The sequence below is a fragment of the Trypanosoma melophagium genome (genome assembly GCF_022059095.1).
Source record: "Trypanosoma melophagium isolate St. Kilda chromosome Unknown ctg39segment0, whole genome shotgun sequence".
NCBI lineage: Eukaryota > Euglenozoa > Kinetoplastea > Trypanosomatida > Trypanosomatidae > Trypanosoma > Trypanosoma melophagium.
Genome location: NW_027125177.1, coordinates 54,849 through 77,968, shown reverse-complemented (window position 1 = coordinate 77,968; position 23,120 = coordinate 54,849). Strand labels below are relative to the sequence as shown.

Below are 23,120 nucleotides of genomic sequence, written 5' to 3'. Positions count from 1 at the left end.
TGGAACAACTCGAAAAAAAAAAATACCACACAAACATACAACTCAACAACACTTCACTTCACTCATAAACAAAACGTACAATACAAAGACCTAGAAGTAATTGGTACACTCAACACCAAGACGAAGAAAAGAACAAGAAAAAAACAATCAAAAGTAAAACAGAGGTAAGAGAACATAAAATCACAATGTACTCACTACCACTACCATCACTGTTGTGTTTATGGCCATGTGTGCGAGTGGGTATGTCTAAAGGTCATCCATTGGGTCAGGCTTCTCTTCGTCAGCGGCACCACCTCCCGCCTGATAGGCCTTCTGGATTATCGGGTTCGTCACACTCTGCAGCTTCTCGCGTGCCTCGTCGTATTCCTCCTTCTCGGCATTGGGGTTCTCGTCAAGGAATTGGATCGCCTCCTTCACGGCGGCCTCCACGGCGCTCTTGTCATCCGCGCTCAGCTTGCCACCGAGCTTGTCTTTGTCGTTCACTTGGTTGCGCAGCGAATACACGATGCCCTCCAGCGAGTTGCGCGCGTCAACGCGCTCCCGCACCTTGCGGTCCTCCTCCTCGAACTCCGCAGCCTCGCGCACCATGCGCTCAATCTCCTCCTCGCTCAGGCGACCCTTGTCGTTCGTGATGGTGATCTCCTCCTTCTTCCCTGACGACTTGTCCACCGCGCTCACCTGCAGGATGCTGTTTTCGTCCACGTCGAAGGTAACCTCAATCTGCGGCACACCGCGCGCCGCCGGCGGAATACCGGACAGCTCGAACTTACCGAGGAGACGGTTGTCCTTTGTCATCTGTCGCTCGCCCTCGAACACCTGAATCAGCACGCCGGGCTGGTTATCCTGGTACGTTGAGAACACCTGGCTCTTCTTTGTCGGGATCTGCGTGTTACGCTCGATCAGCTTCGTCATGACACCACCCACTGTCTCAATACCAAGCGATAGCGGGATCACATCCACGAGCACCACGCGCCCACCAACCTCGCTCTCGCCAGTCAGCACTGCTGCCTGCACCGCCGCGCCGTAGGCAACCGCCTCATCAGGATTAATCCCACGGTTCGGCTCTTTACCGCCAAAGAAGTCACGAATCAGCTGCTGCACCTTCGGCACGCGTGTAGAACCGCCAACAAGCACGATCTCGTCAATGTCGCTTTTCTTCAGCTTGGCGTCCTCTAAAACGCGCTGCACCGGCACCAGCGTCCCCTTGAACAACTCCATGTTCAGCTCCTCAAACTTCGCGCGCGTTATCTTCTCGCTGAAGTCAAAACCCTCTGTAAGACTGTCCACCTCCACGCGCGCCTCAGGGTGGGAAGACAGCTGCCGTTTCGCCGCTTCGCAAGCCTTGCGTAGACGAGCCAGTGCCTTCTGGTCCTTGCTCACGTCCACGTTCTTCTTCTTCTTCAGCATGTCCACAAAGTACCGCATCATATTGTTATCGAAGTCCTCACCACCGAGGTGTGTGTCGCCGTTCGTTGCCACGACCTCGAAGAAGCCCTCGTCGATCGTAAGCAACGATACATCAAAGGTGCCGCCCCCAAGGTCAAACACAAGGATGTTTTTCTCACCTGCTTTGTTCAGTCCGTACGCAATGGCCGCAGCTGTAGGCTCATTGATGATGCGGACAACGTTAAGTCCTGCAATTGTCCCAGCATCCTTGGTCGACTGACGTTGCGCATCATTGAAGTAAGCGGGGACAGTCACAACGGCGTTCTTCACTTTCTCACCGAGGTATGTCTCTGCAATCTCCTTCATCTTTTGCAGCAACATTGCGCTCACCTCCTCCGGCGTGAACTGCTTCTTCTTCCCGCCAACCTCCACCTGCACTTTCGGTTTGCCGTCCCTGTCCGCCACAACCTCGTACGACAACAGCTTCTTGTCCTTCTGCACTGTTGCGTCGCTGTACTTCCGCCCAATGAGGCGCTTAATCGCGTAGATTGTGTTGTGCGGGTTCTGCGGAAGCTGGTTTTTCGCGCCGTCACCGATCAACCGCTCCGTCTCTGTGAACGCCACTACAGACGGCGTGATGCGGTTACCCATCTCGTTCGGGATGATGTGCACGTCACCTTTCTGCCACACCCCAACAACAGAGTACGTTGTGCCAAGGTCGATACCGACGCACGGCGCCTCCACCTTCCCATTTCCATCAGGAGCGGCGCAAACCGTTACTGCCAGCGCCACCACGAGCCCCAGGACCACTACCAGAGGCAATCGCGCCATCCAGTTTATCAACGGGAAATTAATGTGTTCGTATATGTCCTACAACCTACTACATACAGCAAGAGTGAAGAAAGAAGTAAATACAGGAAATCAACAGTGAAATGTGTGCGCCAGTTGCACCAAAAAGTCAATCGAAGGAAAAGCAGCAATACATACCATTTTGCATCACATCAACAGCATACAGTATGGAGACAAATGCTACAATACATTTACATGAGACATTGGAATTTCTGCAATACACACACCGCCTGTTGTCCTTGTTGCAGCGGTGAAGCGGGAGTCACCCCACACAACAGCTTGACTCCAGCTACCACTCCCGTGTGCTAAGGGAGCTCTTGAGTGGAAGCGTCATCTCGTGTGGTGGAGCCTCATCCTCTGTGTAGAAGAGCCCAGTGCGAAGCTGGTAGTGTGTTGTGCTCTCGTACAGCGGGGCAAGACGCAGGTACGTGTTGTCCACCGCCTTTGGTGCCGTCCACGTGAGATTAACGGTACCGTTGTACTCGGACCCACCCGTCAGTGGGATGCGCTCTGCGTTGTTGCCTGGATGGAGAAGACGGCGCTCTGGGTCGGCGGTGTCGAGCGGGAGCTTCTCACGGACCAGATCCTCCGTTGAGTAGGGCTCCTTATTTCCGTTAGGGACGCCAGAAACAGCTGCGCTGCTGTCATGGGCCCCACTGCCACGTAAGACGGAAGGGTTCAGCTTGCCGGTCGGGCCTCCCTCTCCAGTGCCCTTTGCATCTCCTTCACCGCCAGCTGCTGCCGCATTTGCATCAACTGTGCCATCCGGAGCGGCCTGCAGCCGGGTGTCCGTTGTGCCGTAGCGAGACTTCCCGAACAAGTCGGGCATATCAGGTTGCTTGGGGTTACCGAATGGGTCCACGGCGTCCGACGCCTTCATCTTAGTGCAAGTAGTGCGGAAGTGGGAAACGCCGCGCGGAACGGGATTGAGCCAGTAGGCACCGCCGTAGTTGATGAAAGCTTCGCGTGCATCATTGCCAACGGTTACAGCGGCGTCACCATGTGAGGCGGAGACAGAAGCCATAATGCTAGATTCAACGGTTGCAAAAGAAAACGCAAAGAAGAAAGTGTACATCAGAGAATCCCTTGCAGGAGAAAAGCATATATCAGAAGGGTAAAACACACGTGATGCACAGAGCAACGCCACCCAGCCATCATACAGGATGGATCCTAGACATACATACATACACACACACAAAGGAAAACAGACAACACATACCATTGAAATAGCTGCTACTGTAAAAGCACTCCTGTCACCCACCTCCGTCACTGCCTGGTTTTCAGTGGTTTTTTCTGCCGCTGAGCAGCAAGCTCTTGTCGACGACGATCTAATCGCGCCTTTGCGTCATCCAGGCCAAGGTGCTTTCGCTGGCGCCGCATATCCGCTGCATCGGCAGTTGCTTGACGCTGCGACTCGTTCTTTTCAGCGTCGCCGCAACCATGCACCTCCGGAAGAAGGTGAGAGGTGCACATGCGTTTGCTGCAGTGGCTGCAGGCTGGGAGGGCAAGGTACGTCTGGTTTGAGCACCCCTTGAACCCACATGTGGCTGCCATTGAGTGAGTGCGAGTTCCCTCGCCGCTAATGCTGCCTCCGAACAGAAGCAAAAGCTGAGAACGAGCCTTTTACCAGAAAGAAGTAGGACACCAGGTAAAAAAAAGAAAGAGACAGTAAGTCACCACACTTACATTTGAAATAACAAATACCACCAAAAGTCAGAAATCCCTACATACCCACAGATCACCAGTACACGATAGGAGTACTACACCTTCTACAGATACAGGGTCCCGTTGTACAGAACCATGCGCCTGCTGTCCTCCTCCTTCCACAGACACCCACACTCCCCATGTACTAAACACGGAACTATCGTTCTGTATCTCACTCTGTCCCACAGAGGGCGTCGTACCGATTGGCTTGGTTGTTCATCAGGAGTGCAATGATAAGCCCATACAGACCAAGCGCCTCAGAGAAGATGAGCATGAGCACCATTGCCACAAAAATCTGATCCTGCTTGCCATATGCCCGCACCGCGGTGTCGCCCACGACTCCGATGGAAAGCCCTGCCGCTAGCGCTGCCAACCCGGCCGCCATCCCTGCGCCAAGATGCAGCGTGCCGGAGAAGGTCGAGTATGTGTACGGCTCCGTTCGGATGTTGTTGTTGATGATGACAGCAACAATGAGTCCGTAGATGCCAAGAATGCCGGCCATCACAACAGGGACAATCCCGCGCATGATCTTCTGCGGCGCCGACAGTCCCAACTGCGCCACCCCAACACCCGCCTTCGCTGCCCCGTAAGCGGATCCGAGATTCGCAAAGACAAGAGCAACTGCCGCACCCAGGGCACCATAAAAGCCCGCACCCGGCGGATACATACGTGCCAAGCATGCATCACGCTTGGTCAATGCCAGCGTACCAATAGCGACCATGGAGAAGACGCCTGCAACAACAAAAAACGCACGTAGAGAGCGACAACGCATTGTCCTCAAGTCCTACACACAATATATATATATAAATATATAATTAACAGCAATACAATCTTGGCACAGCAACTGCCTAGGACAAAAAAAAACCTACGGGAGGAACAACAACAAAAAGAAAAAGGAAAAAAGTAAAGACTTTCATTTTGGACATGCTTTTTTCCCGGTGTTTCAGCCATTGCTACAGACCACAACCTGACTCACTGCAGAAAGCCATGTCAGCAACACAACCCCCAAAACACCTCCATCATTGCAAAGACGACCCACATCCAACCCCAGACACATGAAATAAAAGGCCTCAACAGCAAAAATTGGTGGCACACACACCATCGGCGTGAACATACTACACCACATTGAGAAGGCAGCTTAAATCCGGTACAAAGACCTATTCTTGAGGTTTTTGCAAGGAGGCATGCGATTTAGCAAAACCCCACTGCAAAATAGAAAACTCACGGGTCGAACAATTCACGGGGTCATGTCCACTCATTCTTGCGCTACATGGTCTGTACAGCAAAAAAAAAAAAAAACGAAAAAGAAACGCGCAAGAGAAGCATATACACACACAGTGAGCAAAAGACGACTACCCACGAGAAAATGCACCAACGACACGAGCACACCACAACAGAGCAGCAGCAACACCACCCACAAACCCCCAATAGAAAGGAGATTCACTGGTAGAGAGAATAGGGATGCCACTCCGCACCGGAGATTATTTCCCACACAACAATTAACATCAGCGTGCACACACACACCCATAAAAACAAAAGAAAACCGTATCCCTTCTGAACATACCAAACCTTGAAAAAGGTTACTGTCGGAATGGAAAATCACCTAGTACAATCAACAGCCCTTTCTACACTGCTACATGACGACACGGGCTCCCATATAGTACCAGTTAAGGAAAAAACACACCTCAAATGGCACTGCTTTATGCCGTACTCAAAGATCACATACATCGAATGCCCTCTCCGATAGATCCAGGTAAAAACAAACAATATATAAAGTGTGGACATTGTTGTCACCTGTCCAGAGGGAGGAAAAACGAAAACAGAAGCATATGCATATACACGGGTACTGTAGAGGTAACTATTGGTTCACCATGACTTGAATACATTTGACGCCGAGCACATGACGTTACTGCGTCACAATGCCATGGCGTGGCGTGGGACCATTGTCGTTTTACTAAGAAGAAAAGAAGAGGAAAGGAAGAACGTGTTTGCACAAGTGGTACTGCATGTCAAACTGAGAAACAACGTTTGCCGATAAGGCCAGTACATCAGCACATCATTAACGGGGAAATACTAAAGATATTTCTCGCTTTCTGTGGCTTGTACTTTAGCTCTCGGGGTTGGAAAGAACGCTCCCACACCCTTCCACGCCGAAGACACTCAATAATTCTTAATGGAGCCTCAAGCGATTCCGGACATCGAACCCTGGCCTTTTCAATCAAATTATTATTCAATCCAGGTGTTCGGACCGTTGAACCTTATTGGAGGTATTTCAAAATAAACTTAATGGTAATAAAATAAAAAGTATCTCAATGGCATTAGCACTTTCAGTTTTAACAAGTGCGCCACAAAAGTAAATTTAATGGTTCCAAAAACAAAATATAAAAAGGGTACCCAAAATTAAACACTTAATGGTAATACAACAAAAGGTATTTCAATGGCTGCTGCACTTTTTATTCTTATATATAAAGGGCGCCAAGAAAAACTTCAGTGGGAAAAAAAGAAACAAAAAAACATAACACTCTCTGTGAAAAACAAAGAAAAAATGAGAGTGTTGAGATGTAAAATAATTTTTTTTGTTTTGCGGGATCTTCGCTGCTCTAATGCTATTCTCGCCCGCGGGATGGTTTATAGCCTACGCACACCCGGGCTGTGATTGAAAAACAAAAAATTTGAAAGTAATATTGGTTTGTTTATTATTTTATATGTTCATTTATTTATCTATTTTCCTGAAAATAATCAAAATAAAACCTTTTCGAAAGTAAAAACGTTTAAAAATAAAATCTATTGACCAACGAGATATAAAAATATGTTTAAAACTTCTTTTTTGGTTGCGGGTGGGTGGGTTTTTAAAAACTCTCTTTCGAGTTCGGAGCGCGTTGTACAACTCTTTGTGAGGAGGTATTGGTGTGCAACCTTAAGTAATTGCATTGAAAGAGAAAAAGATAAATAGGAAAAGAAGAGATGTTTTCAAAGTATTCAAGCATTACAAAAGAGTCAAATTGTTATGCACACAGCTCTACGTCTCCTCCAACATGTTTCCGTTTACTCTACCACTGTATGTCCAATCTCTCTCTTTCTCTTCGAGAAGTTTCTTATACGACACGCTGGTGCTCTTTGCACGTTGCAAGCACGGCTTCTGACACTGCTCACAATCACAGCATTGGCGTGATAACCATGAGGACAACAGCTGCCAAGGCGATGGGAGCAACAGTGGCACAACCATCACCGCCAACGTTGTTATTACCACCACCACCACCGTTCGCACCACCAGAAGGGGGTGTCGGATGACCGGATGGATCGTTCACTGTAAGCCGACTGCTGCCGTTGAAGGCAATAGTGCACACTTCGGTGTACTGGGGGCATGTGATTGTTTTAAAGCTCAGTGAAGCAGAAGTCTCCACTGTTATTTTTTTGCCTTCAGGACAGTCGTGCCACCGGTCGTTGCCCTTGTACTTCACCTGCACTTTACGATGGCTCTCATCACACGACACCAGTGCACACACACCGCTCATTTTTAGTGGTACAACATCCTCCTTTATATCGTAATCATCCGTACTTAAGCACATCGAGTTCTCTCCAGTCAAGAAGTCAGGAAACCCACTGTTCCCCAACTCAGTGCAGGCAGAAGAGCGAAAATGTCCACTGGAATCCACTTCAACAGGTGAAAGGAGGATGGGACAAGGGCTCTTTGGGTCTGTATTTATATCCGGAGTATCATCGCACTTAGAAAGTGCGAAGTGATCAGTGGAACAGTACACCCTCTTCCCAGTGCAGAACGCATTCGGGTAATTTGATACGCTTTCGTCTTTGAGGCAACTCCCTTCAATGAAACCACATCCCGCCTTATGGCCCCAACTCATCGGCTCCTCCATTCCCCAGTTGGCAGAATAAAATTTCATGTCGTGGAAAGTTGCCATCGTCAAAGCTGTGTAGTAGCCACCAGCGTCCGCATTTGCAGAGTTCATCAACTCGTCCTTTGCATTGCGCCAGGACCACAGGGATGCCACATGTTTCAACGAGCTTTTATAGTCCAGTTCCATGCCCTTAAGATTATCGCAGCCGTAGTGTTCCCGTGCCTTTTTCTTTGTCATCTCCGAGCTCACAACCTCTCGTTGCACACCACGCACAGTGATGGTGGAGGTCATTTTGAGTTTTTTCATCAGCTCGTATTCGAACCCAAGTGCGTGTCCAATATGGTGCGCAGCATGGCGGACGCTGAGTCGCGGACTTACTGACGGATATGGAACAAAGTTCAGGAGACCAGCAATCGGACGACCAGAGGACAAACTAGCACAGTAAGCACCAAGCGGACCTCCAGGCCTCGCGGCCACGTACAGTACCATGTCAGCATTGGGAACACCTTTCGTTCTGTGGGTCTCAGGAACAGTGAGAAGGCTGCAAGCACCGCTTTCAAATGGAGGGATAACCAACGGCTCACTCTCGCGGTCAACGAGCAGACGATCGGCGTGCAGTTTGACTGCAGTTGGAATGATTTTCTCCATCAGGTTGGTTTTCCGATCTTTATTCAGGATAGTTTTCTTATCGCAGACCCACAAATAACCACTGAAATCTGTTACATGGTCACCCTCATTGACGCAGTACTTCGTACCATCCTCCAAGTCCTTCATTGACGTCACGATGCGGATCAGCTTCCGCTTAGATGTGGCGACGGTGTACGCCTGCACGCCACTCTGTCCCTTGCGGGGCACCTCCCGCACAACACCAGCCGAGTGTCTGCCGGTCTTGTTGATCATCTCTTCGAACACAAACCGCTGCTTGACGTCATCCCACGCCACACACACACTGGCGCAGCACAGAAGCAGCAGTATGAGAAGCAGTGGTCGGCGCCGCAGAAGCAGCAAGGGACGCGTTGCCTTACTCATAACCTGCAAGTTATTGTGATCGGTGTAAAATAGAGTTGCGTAAAACAGTCTATAGAAGTTGGCGCAAATAAAGAAAGAAAGAGAAGGTGAAATTATATTATCTTCCGAAGTAGTCGTAGTACGGCAATGCACTACAAAGCAATTTAAACTAAAACTACAATAAACATATATATAAATATATACATATACGGATATGTCTTGGGTGCTCAGAACACCACAACTTCACCGCAGGCGACAGAGCGAATAACGGGATGGGTCACAGTTTCTCCCATTTGCCTACACTATTTTCTCCACCATCCATCTCATAACTGCAGGCCACGCACGCAACGCCCAAAAGATTGCACCACGTCGCATCCACACCACCGTGCCATACGTGCAGGCACTCCAGGAAATCATTCAACACGAGCATAAAGGGTCAGGCATAGAAGAATTTCACTGTATACGGCGTCGAGGATCAGCGACAGTCTCCCCAACAGCTGGTGGAATGAGAGTGCCAGAAACAGCACCTTGGTGTCCACGTCACACCGAACCCCATCAACAGGGCTGAGGTGATACGCTGCGCTCCACCTTCCGCAACGAGGAGAACACCGTGACTGCGGTGCCCGCCGCAGCCCCCTTCGTCAGCACAAACAGACGCACGTTCCGCACTTCCAGTGATGTTCTGCTTTTCAACAGGCTCCACTGGTGGGGCCGGGGCGCTGCCGCCGGCAAACATCAGGTCCAGCTGCACCTCCAACACGTGCATCGGTACAGCCGCAATCATCGCAAACAAAAACGCGTACGCATCGTACGACTCCTGGAAGGACACCGGTACACACACCATCGGCGTGAACATACTACACCACATTGAGAAGGCAGCTTAAATCCGGTACAAAGACCTATTCTTGGGGTTTTTGCAAGGAGGCATGCGATTTAGCAAAACCCCACTGCAAAATAGAAAACTCACGGGTCGAACAATTCACGGGGTCATGTCCACTCATTCTTGCGCTACATGGTCTGTACAGCAAAAAAAAAAAACGAAAAAGAGAAACGCGCAAGAGAAGCATATACACACACAGTGAGCAAAAGACGACTACCCACGAGAAAATGCACCAACGACACGAGCACACCACAACAGAGCAGCAGCAACACCACCCACAAACCCCCAATAGAAAGGAGATTCACTGGTAGAGAGAATAGGGATGCCACTCCGCACCGGAGATTATTTCCCACACAACAATTAACATCAGCGTGCACACACACACCCATAAAAACAAAAGAAAACCGTATCCCTTCTGAACATACCAAACCTTGAAAAAGGTTACTGTCGGAATGGAAAATCACCTAGTACAATCAACAGCCCTTTCTACACTGCTACATGACGACACGGGCTCCCATATAGTACCAGTTAAGGAAAAAACACACCTCAAATGGCATTGCTTTATGCCGTACTCAAAGATCACATACATCGAATGCCCTCTCCGATAGATCCAGGTAAAAACAAACAATATATAAAGTGTGGACATTGTTGTCACCTGTCCAGAGGGAGGAAAAACGAAAACAGAAGCATATGCATATACACGGGTACTGTAGAGGTAACTATTGGTTCACCATGACTTGAATACATCTGACGCCGAGCACATGACGTTACTGCGTCACAATGCCATGGCGTGGCGTGGGACCATTGTCGTTTTACTAAGAAGAAAAGAAGAGGAAAGGAAGAACGTGTTTGCACAAGTGGTACTGCATGTCAAACTGAGAAACAACGTTTGCCGATAAGGCCAGTACATCAGCACATCATTAACGGGGAAATACTAAAGATATTTCTCGCTTTCTGTGGCTTGTACTTTAGCTCTCGGGGTTGGAAAGAACGCTCCCACACCCTTCCACGCCGAAGACACTCAATAATTCTTAATGGAGCCTCAAGCGATTCCGGACATCGAACCCTGGCCTTTTCAATCAAATTATTATTCAATCCAGGTGTTCGGACCGTTGAACCTTATTGGAGGTATTTCAAAATAAACTTAATGGTAATAAAATAAAAAGTATCTCAATGGCATTAGCACTTTCAGTTTTAACAAGTGCGCCACAAAAGTAAATTTAATGGTTCCAAAAACAAAATATAAAAAGGGTACCCAAAATTAAACACTTAATGGTAATACAACAAAAGGTATTTCAATGGCTGCTGCACTTTTTATTCTTATATATAAAGGGCGCCAAGAAAAACTTCAGTGGAAAAAAAAAACAAAAAACATAACACTCTCTGTGAAAAACAAAGAAAAAATGAGAGTGTTGAGATGTAAAATAATTTTTTTGTTTTGCGGGATCTTCGCTGCTCTAATGCTATTCTCGCCCGCGGGATGGTTTATAGCCTACGCACACCCGGGCTGTGATTGAAAAACAAAAAATTTGAAAGTAATATTGGTTTGTTTATTATTTTATATGTTCATTTATTTATCTATTTTCCTGAAAATAATCAAAATAAAACCTTTTCGAAAGTAAAAACGTTTAAAAATAAAATCTATTGACCAACGAGATATAAAAATATGTTTAAAACTTCTTTTTTGGTTGCGGGTGGGTGGGTTTTTAAAAACTCTCTTTCGAGTTCGGAGCGCGTTGTACAACTCTTTGTGAGGAGGTATTGGTGTGCAACCTTAAGTAATTGCATTGAAAGAGAAAAAGATAAATAGGAAAAGAAGAGATGTTTTCAAAGTATTCAAGCATTACAAAAGAGTCAAATTGTTATGCACACAGCTCTACGTCTCCTCCAACATGTTTCCGTTTACTCTACCACTGTATGTCCAATCTCTCTCTTTCTCTTCGAGAAGTTTCTTATACGACACGCTGGTGCTCTTTGCACGTTGCAAGCACGGCTTCTGACACTGCTCACAATCACAGCATTGGCGTGATAACCATGAGGACAACAGCTGCCAAGGCGATGGGAGCAACAGTGGCACAACCATCACCGCCAACGTTGTTATTACCACCACCACCACCGTTCGCACCACCAGAAGGGGGTGTCGGATGACCGGATGGATCGTTCACTGTAAGCCGACTGCTGCCGTTGAAGGCAATAGTGCACACTTCGGTGTACTGGGGGCATGTGATTGTTTTAAAGCTCAGTGAAGCAGAAGTCTCCACTGTTATTTTTTTTGCCTTCAGGGCAGTCGTGCCACCGGTCGTTGCCCTTGTACTTCACCTGCACTTTACGATGGCTCTCATCACACGACACCAGTGCACACACACCGCTCATTTTTAGTGGTACAACACCCTCCTTTATATCGTAATCATCCGTACTTAAGCACATCGAGTTCTCTCCAGTCAAGAAGTCAGGAAACCCACTGTTCCCCAACTCAGTGCAGGCAGAAGAGCGAAAATGTCCACTGGAGCTCACTTCAACAGGTGAAAGGAGGATGGGACAAGGGCTCTTTGGGTCTGTATTTATATCCGGAGTATCATCGCACTTAGAAAGTGCGAAGTGATCAGTGGAACAGTACACCCTCTTCCCAGTGCAGAACGCATTCGGGTAATTTGATACGCTTTCGTCTTTGAGGCAACTCCCTTCAATGAAACCACATCCCGCCTTATGGCCCCAACTCATCGGCTCCTCCATTCCCCAGTTGGCAGAATAAAATTTCATGTCGTGGAAAGTTGCCATCGTCAAAGCTGTGTAGTAGCCACCAGCGACCGCATTTGCAGAGTTCATCAACTCGTCCTTTGCATTGCGCCAGGACCACAGGGATGCCACATGTTTCAACGAGCTTTTATAGTCCAGTTCCATGCCCTTAAGATTATCGCAGCCGTAGTGTTCCCGTGCCTTTTTCTTTGTCATCTCCGAGCTCACAACCTCTCGTTGCACACCACGCACAGTGATGGTGGAGGTCATTTTGAGTTTTTTCATCAGCTCGTATTCGAACCCAAGTGCGTGTCCAATATGGTGCGCAGCATGGCGGACGCTGAGTCGCGGACTTACTGACGGATATGGAACAAAGTTCAGGAGACCAGCAATCGGACGACCAGAGGACAAACTAGCACAGTAAGCACCAAGCGGACCTCCAGGCCTCGCGGCCACGTACAGTACCATGTCAGCATTGGGAACACCTTTCGTTCTGTGGGTCTCAGGAACAGTGAGAAGGCTGCAAGCACCGCTTTCAAATGGAGGGATAACCAACGGCTCACTCTCGCGGTCAACGAGCAGACGATCGGCGTGCAGTTTGACTGCAGTTGGAATGATTTTCTCCATCAGGTTGGTTTTCCTATCTTTATTCAGGATAGTTTTCTTATCGCAGATCCACACATAACCACTGAAATCTGTTACATGGTCACCCTCATTGACGCAGTACTTCGTACCATCCTCCAAGTCCTTCATTGACGTCACGATGCGGATCAGCTTCCGCTTAGATGTGGCGACGGTGTACGCCTGCACGCCACTCTGTCCCTTGCGGGGCACCTCCCGCACAACACCAGCCGAGTGTCTGCCGGTCTTGTTGATCATCTCTTCGAACACAAACCGCTGCTTGACGTCATCCCACGCCACACACACACTGGCGCAGCACAGAAGCAGCAGTATGAGAAGCAGTGGTCGGCGCCGCAGAAGCAGCAAGGGACGCGTTGCCTTACTCATAACCTGCAAGTTATTGTGATCGGTGTAAAATAGAGTTGCGTAAAACAGTCTATAGAAGTTGGCGCAAATAAAGAAAGAAAGAGAAGGTGAAATTATATTATCTTCCGAAGTAGTCGTAGTACGGCAATGCACTACAAAGCAATTTAAACTAAAACTACAATAAACATATATATAAATATATACATATACGGATATGTCTTGGGTGCTCAGAACACCACAACTTCACCGCAGGCGACAGAGCGAATAACGGGATGGGTCACAGTTTCTCCCATTTGCCTACACTATTTTCTCCACCATCCATCTCATAACTGCAGGCCACGCACGCAACGCCCAAAAGATTGCACCACGTCGCATCCACACCACCGTGCCATACGTGCAGGCACTCCAGGAAATCATTCAACACGAGCATAAAGGGTCAGGCATAGAAGAATTTCACTGTATACGGCGTCGAGGATCAGCGACAGTCTCCCCAACAGCTGGTGGAATGAGAGTGCCAGAAACAGCACCTTGGTGTCCACGTCACACCGAACCCCATCAACAGGGCTGAGGTGATACGCTGCGCTCCACCTTCCGCAACGAGGAGAACACCGTGACTGCGGTGCCCGCCGCAGCCCCTTCGTCAGCACAAACAGACGCACGTTCCGCACTTCCAGTGATGTTCTGCTTTTCAACAGGCTCCACTGGTGGGGCCGGGGCGCTGCCGCCGGCAAACATCAGGTCCAGCTGCACCTCCAACACGTGCATCGGTACAGCCGCAATCATCGCAAACAAAAACGCGTACGCATCGTACGACTCCTGGAACGACACCGGCACACACACCATCGGCGTGAACATACTACACCACATTGAGAAGGCAGCTTAAATCCGGTACAAAGACCTATTCTTGGGGTTTTTGCAAGGAGGCATGCGATTTAGCAAAACCCCACTGCAAAATAGAAAACTCACGGGTCGAACAATTCACGGGGTCATGTCCACTCATTCTTGCGCTACATGGTCTGTACAGCAAAAAAAAAACGAAAAAGAGAAACGCGCAAGAGAAGCATATACACACACAGTGAGCAAAAGACGACTACCCACGAGAAAATGCACCAACGACACGAGCACACCACAACAGAGCAGCAGCAACACCACCCACAAACCCCCAATAGAAAGGAGATTCACTGGTAGAGAGAATAGGGATGCCACTCCGCACCGGAGATTATTTCCCACACAACAATTAACATCAGCGTGCACACACACACCCATAAAAACAAAAGAAAACCGTATCCCTTCTAAACACACCAAACCTTGAAAAAGGTTACTGTCGGAATGGAAAATCACCTAGTACAATCAACAGCCCTTTCTACACTGCTACATGACGACACGGGCTCCCATATAGTACCAGTTAAGGAAAAAACACACCTCAAATGGCATTGCTTTATGCCGTACTCAAAGATCACATACATCGAATGCCCTCTCCGATAGATCCAGGTAAAAACAAACAATATATAAAGTGTGGACATTGTTGTCACCTGTCCAGAGGGAGGAAAAACGAAAACAGAAGCATATGCATATACACGGGTACTGTAGAGGTAACTATTGGTTCACCATGACTTGAATACATTTGACGCCGAGCACATGACGTTACTGCGTCACAATGCCATGGCGTGGCGTGGGACCATTGTCGTTTTACTAAGAAGAAAAGAAGAGGAAAGGAAGAACGTGTTTGCACAAGTGGTACTGCATGTCAAACTGAGAAACAACGTTTGCCGATAAGGCCAGTACATCAGCACATCATTAACGGGGAAATACTAAAGATATTTCTCGCTTTCTGTGGCTTGTACTTTAGCTCTCGGGGTTGGAAAGAACGCTCCACACCCTTCCACGCCGAAGACACTCAATAATTCTTAATGGAGCCTCAAGCGATTCCGGACATCGAACCCTGGCCTTTTCAATCAAATTATTATTCAATCCAGGTGTTCGGACCGTTGAACCTTATTGGAGGTATTTCAAAATAAACTTAATGGTAATAAAATAAAAAGTATCTCAATGGCATTAGCACTTTCAGTTTTAACAAGTGCGCCACAAAAGTAAATTTAATGGTTCCAAAAACAAAATATAAAAAGGGTACCCAAAATTAAACACTTAATGGTAATACAACAAAAGGTATTTCAATGGCTGCTGCACTTTTATTCTTATATATAAAGGGCGCCAAGAAAAACTTCAGTGGGAAAAAAAGAAACAAAAAACATAACACTCTCTGTGAAAAACAAAGAAAAAATGAGAGTGTTGAGATGTAAAATAATTTTTTTTGTTTTGCGGGATCTTCGCTGCTCTAATGCTATTCTCGCCCGCGGGATGGTTTATAGCCTACGCACACCCGGGCTGTGATTGAAAAACAAAAAATTTGAAAGTAATATTGGTTTGTTTATTATTTTATATGTTCATTTATTTATCTATTTTCCTGAAAATAATCAAAATAAAACCTTTTCGAAAGTAAAAACGTTTAAAAATAAAATCTATTGACCAACGAGATATAAAAATATGTTTAAAACTTCTTTTTTGGTTGCGGGTGGGTGGGTTTTAAAAACTCTCTTTCGAGTTCGGAGCGCGTTGTACAACTCTTTGTGAGGAGGTATTGGTGTGCAACCTTAAGTAATTGCATTGAAAGAGAAAAAGATAAATAGGAAAAGAAGAGATGTTTTCAAAGTATTCAAGCATTACAAAAGAGTCAAATTGTTATGCACACAGCTCTACGTCTCCTCCAACATGTTTCCGTTTACTCTACCACTGTATGTCCAATCTCTCTCTTTCTCTTCGAGAAGTTTCTTATACGACACGCTGGTGCTCTTTGCACGTTGCAAGCACGGCTTCTGACACTGCTCACAATCACAGCATTGGCGTGATAACCATGAGGACAACAGCTGCCAAGGCGATGGGAGCAACAGTGGCACAACCATCACCGCCAACGTTGTTATTACCACCACCACCACCGTTCGCACCACCAGAAGGGGTGTCGGATGACCGGATGGATCGTTCACTGTAAGCCGACTGCTGCCGTTGAAGGCAATAGTGCACACTTCGGTGTACTGGGGGCATGTGATTGTTTTAAAGCTCAGTGAAGCAGAAGTCTCCACTGTTATTTTTTTGCCTTCAGGGCAGTCGTGCCACCGGTCGTTGCCCTTGTACTTCACCTGCACTTTACGATGGCTCTCATCACACGACACCAGTGCACACACACCGCTCATTTTTAGTGGTACAACACCCTCCTTTATATCGTAATCATCCGTACTTAAGCACATCGAGTTCTCTCCAGTCAAGAAGTCAGGAAACCCACTGTTCCCCAACTCAGTGCAGGCAGAAGAGCGAAAATGTCCACTGGAGCTCACTTCAACAGGTGAAAGGAGGATGGGACAAGGGCTCTTTGGGTCTGTATTTATATCCGGAGTATCATCGCACTTAGAAAGTGCGAAGTGATCAGTGGAACAGTACACCCTCTTCCCAGTGCAGAACGCATTCGGGTAATTTGATACGCTTTCGTCTTTGAGGCAACTCCCTTCAATGAAACCACATCCCGCCTTATGGCCCCAACTCATCGGCTCCTCCATTCCCCAGTTGGCAGAATAAAATTTCATGTCGTGGAAAGTTGCCATCGTCAAAGCTGTGTAGTAGCCACCAGCGACCGCATTTGCAGAGTTCATCAACTCGTCCTTTGCATTGCGCCAGGACCACAGGGATGCCACATGTTTCAACGAGCTTTTATAGTCCAGTTCCATGCCCTTAAGATTATCGCAGCCGTAGTGTTCCCGTGCCTTTTTCTTTGTCATCTCCGAGCTCACAACCTCTCGTTGCACACCACGCACAGTGATGGTGGAGGTCATTTTGAGTTTTTTCATCAGCTCGTATTCGAACCCAAGTGCGTGTCCAATATGGTGCGCAGCATGGCGGACGCTGAGTCGCGGACTTACTGACGGATATGGAACAAAGTTCAGGAGACCAGCAATCGGACGACCAGAGGACAAACTAGCACAGTAAGCACCAAGCGGACCTCCAGGCCTCGCGGCCACGTACAGTACCATGTCAGCATTGGGAACACCTTTCGTTCTGTGGGTCTCAGGAACAGTGAGAAGGCTGCAAGCACCGCTTTCAAATGGAGGGATAACCAACGGCTCACTCTCGCGGTCAACGAGCAGACGATCGGCGTGCAGTTTGACTGCAGTTGGAATGATTTTCTCCATCAGGTTGGTTTTCCGATCTTTATTCAGGATAGTTTTCTTATCGCAGACCCACACATAACCACTGAAATCTGTTACATGGTCACCCTCATTGACGCAGTACTTCGTACCATCCTCCAAGTCCTTCATTGACGTCACGATGCGGATCAGCTTCCGCTTAGATGTGGCGACGGTGTACGCCTGCACGCCACTCTGTCCCTTGCGGGGCACCTCCCGCACAACACCAGCCGAGTGTCTGCCGGTCTTGTTGATCATCTCTTCGAACACAAACCGCTGCTTGACGTCATCCCACGCCACACACACACTGGCGCAGCACAGAAGCAGCAGTATGAGAAGCAGTGGTCGGCGCCGCAGAAGCAGCAAGGGACGCGTTGCCTTACTCATAACCTGCAAGTTATTGTGATCGGTGTAAAATAGAGTTGCGTAAAACAGTCTATAGAAGTTGGCGCAAATAAAGAAAGAAAGAGAAGGTGAAATTATATTATCTTCCGAAGTAGTCGTAGTACGGCAATGCACTACAAAGCAATTTAAACTAAAACTACAATAAACATATATATAAATATATACATATACGGATATGTCTTGGGTGCTCAGAACACCACAACTTCACCGCAGGCGACAGAGCGAATAACGGGATGGGTCACAGTTTCTCCCATTTGCCTACACTATTTTCTCCACCATCCATCTCATAACTGCAGGCCACGCACGCAACGCCCAAAAGATTGCACCACGTCGCATCCACACCACCGTGCCATACGTGCAGGCACTCCAGGAAATCATTCAACACGAGCATAAAGGGTCAGGCATAGAAGAATTTCACTGTATACGGCGTCGAGGATCAGCGACAGTCTCCCCAACAGCTGGTGGAATGAGAGTGCCAGAAACAGCACCTTGGTGTCCACGTCACACCGAACCCCATCAACAGGGCTGAGGTGATACGCTGCGCTCCACCTTCCGCAACGAGGAGAACACCGTGACTGCGGTGCCCGCCGCAGCCCCTTCGTCAGCACAAACAGACGCACGTTCCGCACTTCCAGTGATGTTCTGCTTTTCAACAGGCTCCACTGGTGGGGCCGGGGCGCTGCCGCCGGCAAACATCAGGTCCAGCTGCACCTCCAACACGTGCATCGGTACAGCCGCAATCATCGCAAACAAAAACGCGTACGCATCGTACGACTCCTGGAACGACACCGGCACACACACCATCGGCGTGAACATACTACACCACATTGAGAAGGCAGCTTAAATCCGGTACAAAGACCTATTCTTGGGGTTTTTGCAAGGAGGCATGCGATTTAGCAAAACCCCACTGCAAAATAGAAAACTCACGGGTCGAACAATTCACGGGGTCATGTCCACTCATTCTTGCGCTACATGGTCTGTACAGCAAAAAAAAAAAACGAAAAAGAGAAACGCGCAAGAGAAGCATATACACACACAGTGAGCAAAAGACGACTACCCACGAGAAAATGCACCAACGACACGAGCACACCACAACAGAGCAGCAGCAACACCACCCACAAACCCCCAATAGAAAGGAGATTCACTGGTAGAGAGAATAGGGATGCCACTCCGCACCGGAGATTATTTCCCACACAACAATTAACATCAGCGTGCACACACACACCCATAAAAACAAAAGAAAACCGTATCCCTTCTAAACACACCAAACCTTGAAAAAGGTTACTGTCGGAATGGAAAATCACCTAGTACAATCAACAGCCCTTTCTACACTGCTACATGACGACACGGGCTCCCATATAGTACCAGTTAAGGAAAAAACACACCTCAAATGGCATTGCTTTATGCCGTACTCAAAGATCACATACATCGAATGCCCTCTCCGATAGATCCAGGTAAAAACAAACAATATATAAAGTGTGGACATTGTTGTCACCTGTCCAGAGGGAGGAAAAACGAAAACAGAAGCATATGCATATACACGGGTACTGTAGAGGTAACTATTGGTTCACCATGACTTGAATACATTTGACGCCGAGCACATGACGTTACTGCGTCACAATGCCATGGCGTGGCGTGGGACCATTGTCGTTTTACTAAGAAGAAAAGAAGAGGAAAGGAAGAACGTGTTTGCACAAGTGGTACTGCATGTCAAACTGAGAAACAACGTTTGCCGATAAGGCCAGTACATCAGCACATCATTAACGGGGAAATACTAAAGATATTTCTCGCTTTCTGTGGCTTGTACTTTAGCTCTCGGGGTTGGAAAGAACGCTCCCACACCCTTCCACGCCGAAGACACTCAATAATTCTTAATGGAGCCTCAAGCGATTCCGGACATCGAACCCTGGCCTTTTCAATCAAATTATTATTCAATCCAGGTGTTCGGACCGTTGAACCTTATTGGAGGTATTTCAAAATAAACTTAATGGTAATAAAATAAAAAGTATCTCAATGGCATTAGCACTTTCAGTTTTAACAAGTGCGCCACAAAAGTAAATTTAATGGTTCCAAAAACAAAATATAAAAAGGGTACCCAAAATTAAACACTTAATGGTAATACAACAAAAGGTATTTCAATGGCTGCTGCACTTTTTATTCTTATATATAAAGGGCGCCAAGAAAAAACTTCAGTGGAAAAAAAAAGAAACAAAAAACATAACACTCTCTGTGAAAAACAAAGAAAAAATGAGAGTGTTGAGATGTAAAATAATTTTTTTTGTTTTGCGGGATCTTCGCTGCTCTAATGCTATTCTCGCCCGCGGGATGGTTTATAGCCTACGCACACCCGGGCTGTGATTGAAAAACAAAAATTTGAAAGTAATATTGGTTTGTTTATTATTTTATATGTTCATTTATTTATCTATTTTCCTGAAAATAATCAAAATAAAACCTTTTCGAAAGTAAAAACGTTTAAAAATAAAATCTATTGACCAACGAGATATAAAAATATGTTTAAAACTTCTTTTTTGGTTGCGGGTGGGTGGGTTTTTAAAAACTCTCTTTCGAGTTCGGAGCGCGTTGTACAACTCTTTGTGAGGAGGTATTGGTGTGCAACCTTAAGTAATTGCATTGAAAGAGAAAAGATAAATAGGAAAAGAAGAGATGTTTTCAAAGTATTCAAGCATTACAAAAGAGTCAAATTGTTATGCACACAGCTCTACGTCTCCTCCAACATGTTTCCGTTTACTCTACCACTGTATGTCCAATCTCTCTCTTTCTCTTCGAGAAGTTTCTTATACGACACGCTGGTGCTCTTTGCACGTTGCAAGCACGGCTTCTGACACTGCTCACAATCACAGCATTGGCGTGATAACCATGAGGACAACAGCTGCCAAGGCGATGGGAGCAACAGTGGCACAACCATCACCGCCAACGTTGTTATTACCACCACCACCACCGTTCGCACCACCAGAAGGGGGTGTCGGATGACCGGATGGATCGTTCACTGTAAGCCGACTGCTGCCGTTGAAGGCAATAGTGCACACTTCGGTGTACTGGGGGCATGTGATTGTTTTAAAGCTCAGTGAAGCAGAAGTCTCCACTGTTATTTTTTTGCCTTCAGGGCAGTCGTGCCACCGGTCGTTGCCCTTGTACTTCACCTGCACTTTACGATGGCTCTCATCACACGACACCAGTGCACACACACCGCTCATTTTTAGTGGTACAACACCCTCCCTTTATATCGTAATCATCCGTACTTAAGCACATCGAGTTCTCTCCAGTCAAGAAGTCAGGAAACCCACTGTTCCCCAACTCAGTGCAGGCAGAAGAGCGAAAATGTCCACTGGAGCTCACTTCAACAGGTGAAAGGAGGATGGGACAAGGGCTCTTTGGGTCTGTATTTATATCCGGAGTATCATCGCACTTAGAAAGTGCGAAGTGATCAGTGGAACAGTACACCCTCTTCCCAGTGCAGAACGCATTCGGGTAATTTGATACGCTTTCGTCTTTGAGGCAACTCCCTTCAATGAAACCACATCCCGCCTTATGGCCCCAACTCATCGGCTCCTCCATTCCCCAGTTGGCAGAATAAAATTTCATGTCGTGGAAAGTTGCCATCGTCAAAGCTGTGTAGTAGCCACCAGCGACCGCATTTGCAGAGTTCATCAACTCGTCCTTTGCATTGCGCCAGGACCACAGGGATGCCACATGTTTCAACGAGCTTTTATAGTCCAGTTCCATGCCCTTAAGATTATCGCAGCCGTAGTGTTCCCGTGCCTTTTTCTTTGTCATCTCCGAGCTCACAACCTCTCGTTGCACACCACGCACAGTGATGGTGGAGGTCATTTTGAGTTTTTTCATCAGCTCGTATTCGAACCCAAGTGCGTGTCCAATATGGTGCGCAGCATGGCGGACGCTGAGTCGCGGACTTACTGACGGATATGGAACAAAGTTCAGGAGACCAGCAATCGGACGACCAGAGGACAAACTAGCACAGTAAGCACCAAGCGGACCTCCAGGCCTCGCGGCCACGTACAGTACCATGTCAGCATTGGGAACACCTTTCGTTCTGTGGGTCTCAGGAACAGTGAGAAGGCTGCAAGCACCGCTTTCAAATGGAGGGATAACCAACGGCTCACTCTGCGGTCAACGAGCAGACGATCGGCGTGCAGTTTGACTGCAGTTGGAATGATTTTCTCCATCAGGTTGGTTTTCCGATCTTTATTCAGGATAGTTTTCTTATCGCAGACCCACACATAACCACTGAAATCTGTTACATGGTCACCCTCATTGACGCAGTACTTCGTACCATCCTCCAAGTCCTTCATTGACGTCACGATGCGGATCAGCTTCCGCTTAGATGTGGCGACGGTGTACGCCTGCACGCCACTCTGTCCCTTGCGGGGCACCTCCCGCACAACACCAGCCGAGTGTCTGCCGGTCTTGTTGATCATCTCTTCGAACACAAACCGCTGCTTGACGTCATCCCACGCCACACACACACTGGCGCAGCACAGAAGCAGCAGTATGAGAAGCAGTGGTCGGCGCCGCAGAAGCAGCAAGGGACGCGTTGCCTTACTCATAACCTGCAAGTTATTGTGATCGGTGTAAAATAGAGTTGCGTAAAACAGTCTATAGAAGTTGGCGCAAATAAAGAAAGAAAGAGAAGGTGAAATTATATTATCTTCCGAAGTAGTCGTAGTACGGCAATGCACTACAAAGCAATTTAAACTAAAACTACAATAAACATATATATAAATATATACATATACGGATATGTCTTGGGTGCTCAGAACACCACAACTTCACCGCAGGCGACAGAGCGAATAACGGGATGGGTCACAGTTTCTCCCATTTGCCTACACTATTTTCTCCACCATCCATCTCATAACTGCAGGCCACGCACGCAACGCCCAAAAGATTGCACCACGTCGCATCCACACCACCGTGCCATACGTGCAGGCACTCCAGGAAATCATTCAACACGAGCATAAAGGGTCAGGCATAGAAGAATTTCACTGTATACGGCGTCGAGGATCAGCGACAGTCTCCCCAACAGCTGGTGGAATGAGA

At 47.6% G+C, this 23,120-nt stretch overlaps 7 protein-coding genes across 7 annotated transcripts; all 7 read right to left on the bottom strand.

Moving 5' to 3' along the window:
* Nucleotides 1-246: 246 nt before the first annotated feature.
* Nucleotides 247-1,428, bottom strand: LSM04_005855 (Heat shock protein 70 family; the record flags this gene model as incomplete). The annotated part of the gene is made up of 1 exon (XM_067329512.1): nucleotides 247-1,428. One exon carries the CDS (start codon nucleotides 1,426-1,428, stop codon nucleotides 247-249), a length of 1,182 nt encoding a protein of 393 aa, XP_067188150.1.
* Nucleotides 1,429-2,524: 1,096 nt separating this feature from the next.
* On the bottom strand, nucleotides 2,525-3,259 carry LSM04_007076 (uncharacterized protein; the record flags this gene model as incomplete). The annotated part of the gene is made up of 1 exon (XM_067329501.1): nucleotides 2,525-3,259. The coding sequence occupies one exon, from the start codon at nucleotides 3,257-3,259 to the stop codon at nucleotides 2,525-2,527; it is 735 nt and encodes a 244-aa protein (XP_067188152.1).
* A 242-nt stretch (nucleotides 3,260-3,501) lies between these two features.
* On the bottom strand, nucleotides 3,502-3,789 carry LSM04_008398 (zinc finger protein; the record flags this gene model as incomplete). The annotated part of the gene is made up of 1 exon (XM_067329489.1): nucleotides 3,502-3,789. One exon carries the CDS (start codon nucleotides 3,787-3,789, stop codon nucleotides 3,502-3,504), a length of 288 nt encoding a protein of 95 aa, XP_067188156.1.
* A 322-nt stretch (nucleotides 3,790-4,111) lies between these two features.
* LSM04_008710 (V-ATPase proteolipid subunit C-like domain) lies at nucleotides 4,112-4,660 on the bottom strand (the record flags this gene model as incomplete). Its single annotated transcript, XM_067329478.1, has 1 exon — nucleotides 4,112-4,660. The coding sequence occupies one exon, from the start codon at nucleotides 4,658-4,660 to the stop codon at nucleotides 4,112-4,114; it is 549 nt and encodes a 182-aa protein (XP_067188158.1).
* Nucleotides 4,661-7,094: 2,434 nt separating this feature from the next.
* On the bottom strand, nucleotides 7,095-8,033 carry LSM04_005211 (Peptidase M8; the record flags this gene model as incomplete). The annotated part of the gene is made up of 1 exon (XM_067329467.1): nucleotides 7,095-8,033. The coding sequence occupies one exon, from the start codon at nucleotides 8,031-8,033 to the stop codon at nucleotides 7,095-7,097; it is 939 nt and encodes a 312-aa protein (XP_067188147.1).
* Nucleotides 8,034-11,696: 3,663 nt separating this feature from the next.
* LSM04_008514 (uncharacterized protein) lies at nucleotides 11,697-12,111 on the bottom strand (the record flags this gene model as incomplete). The annotated part of the gene is made up of 2 exons (XM_067329454.1): nucleotides 11,697-11,848; nucleotides 12,051-12,111. The coding sequence occupies 2 exons, from the start codon at nucleotides 12,109-12,111 to the stop codon at nucleotides 11,697-11,699; spliced, it is 213 nt and encodes a 70-aa protein (XP_067188157.1).
* Nucleotides 12,112-16,296: 4,185 nt separating this feature from the next.
* Nucleotides 16,297-16,506, bottom strand: LSM04_005097 (uncharacterized protein; the record flags this gene model as incomplete). Its single annotated transcript, XM_067329443.1, has 1 exon — nucleotides 16,297-16,506. One exon carries the CDS (start codon nucleotides 16,504-16,506, stop codon nucleotides 16,297-16,299), a length of 210 nt encoding a protein of 69 aa, XP_067188146.1.
* Between the last annotated feature and the right edge of the window lie 6,614 nt (nucleotides 16,507-23,120).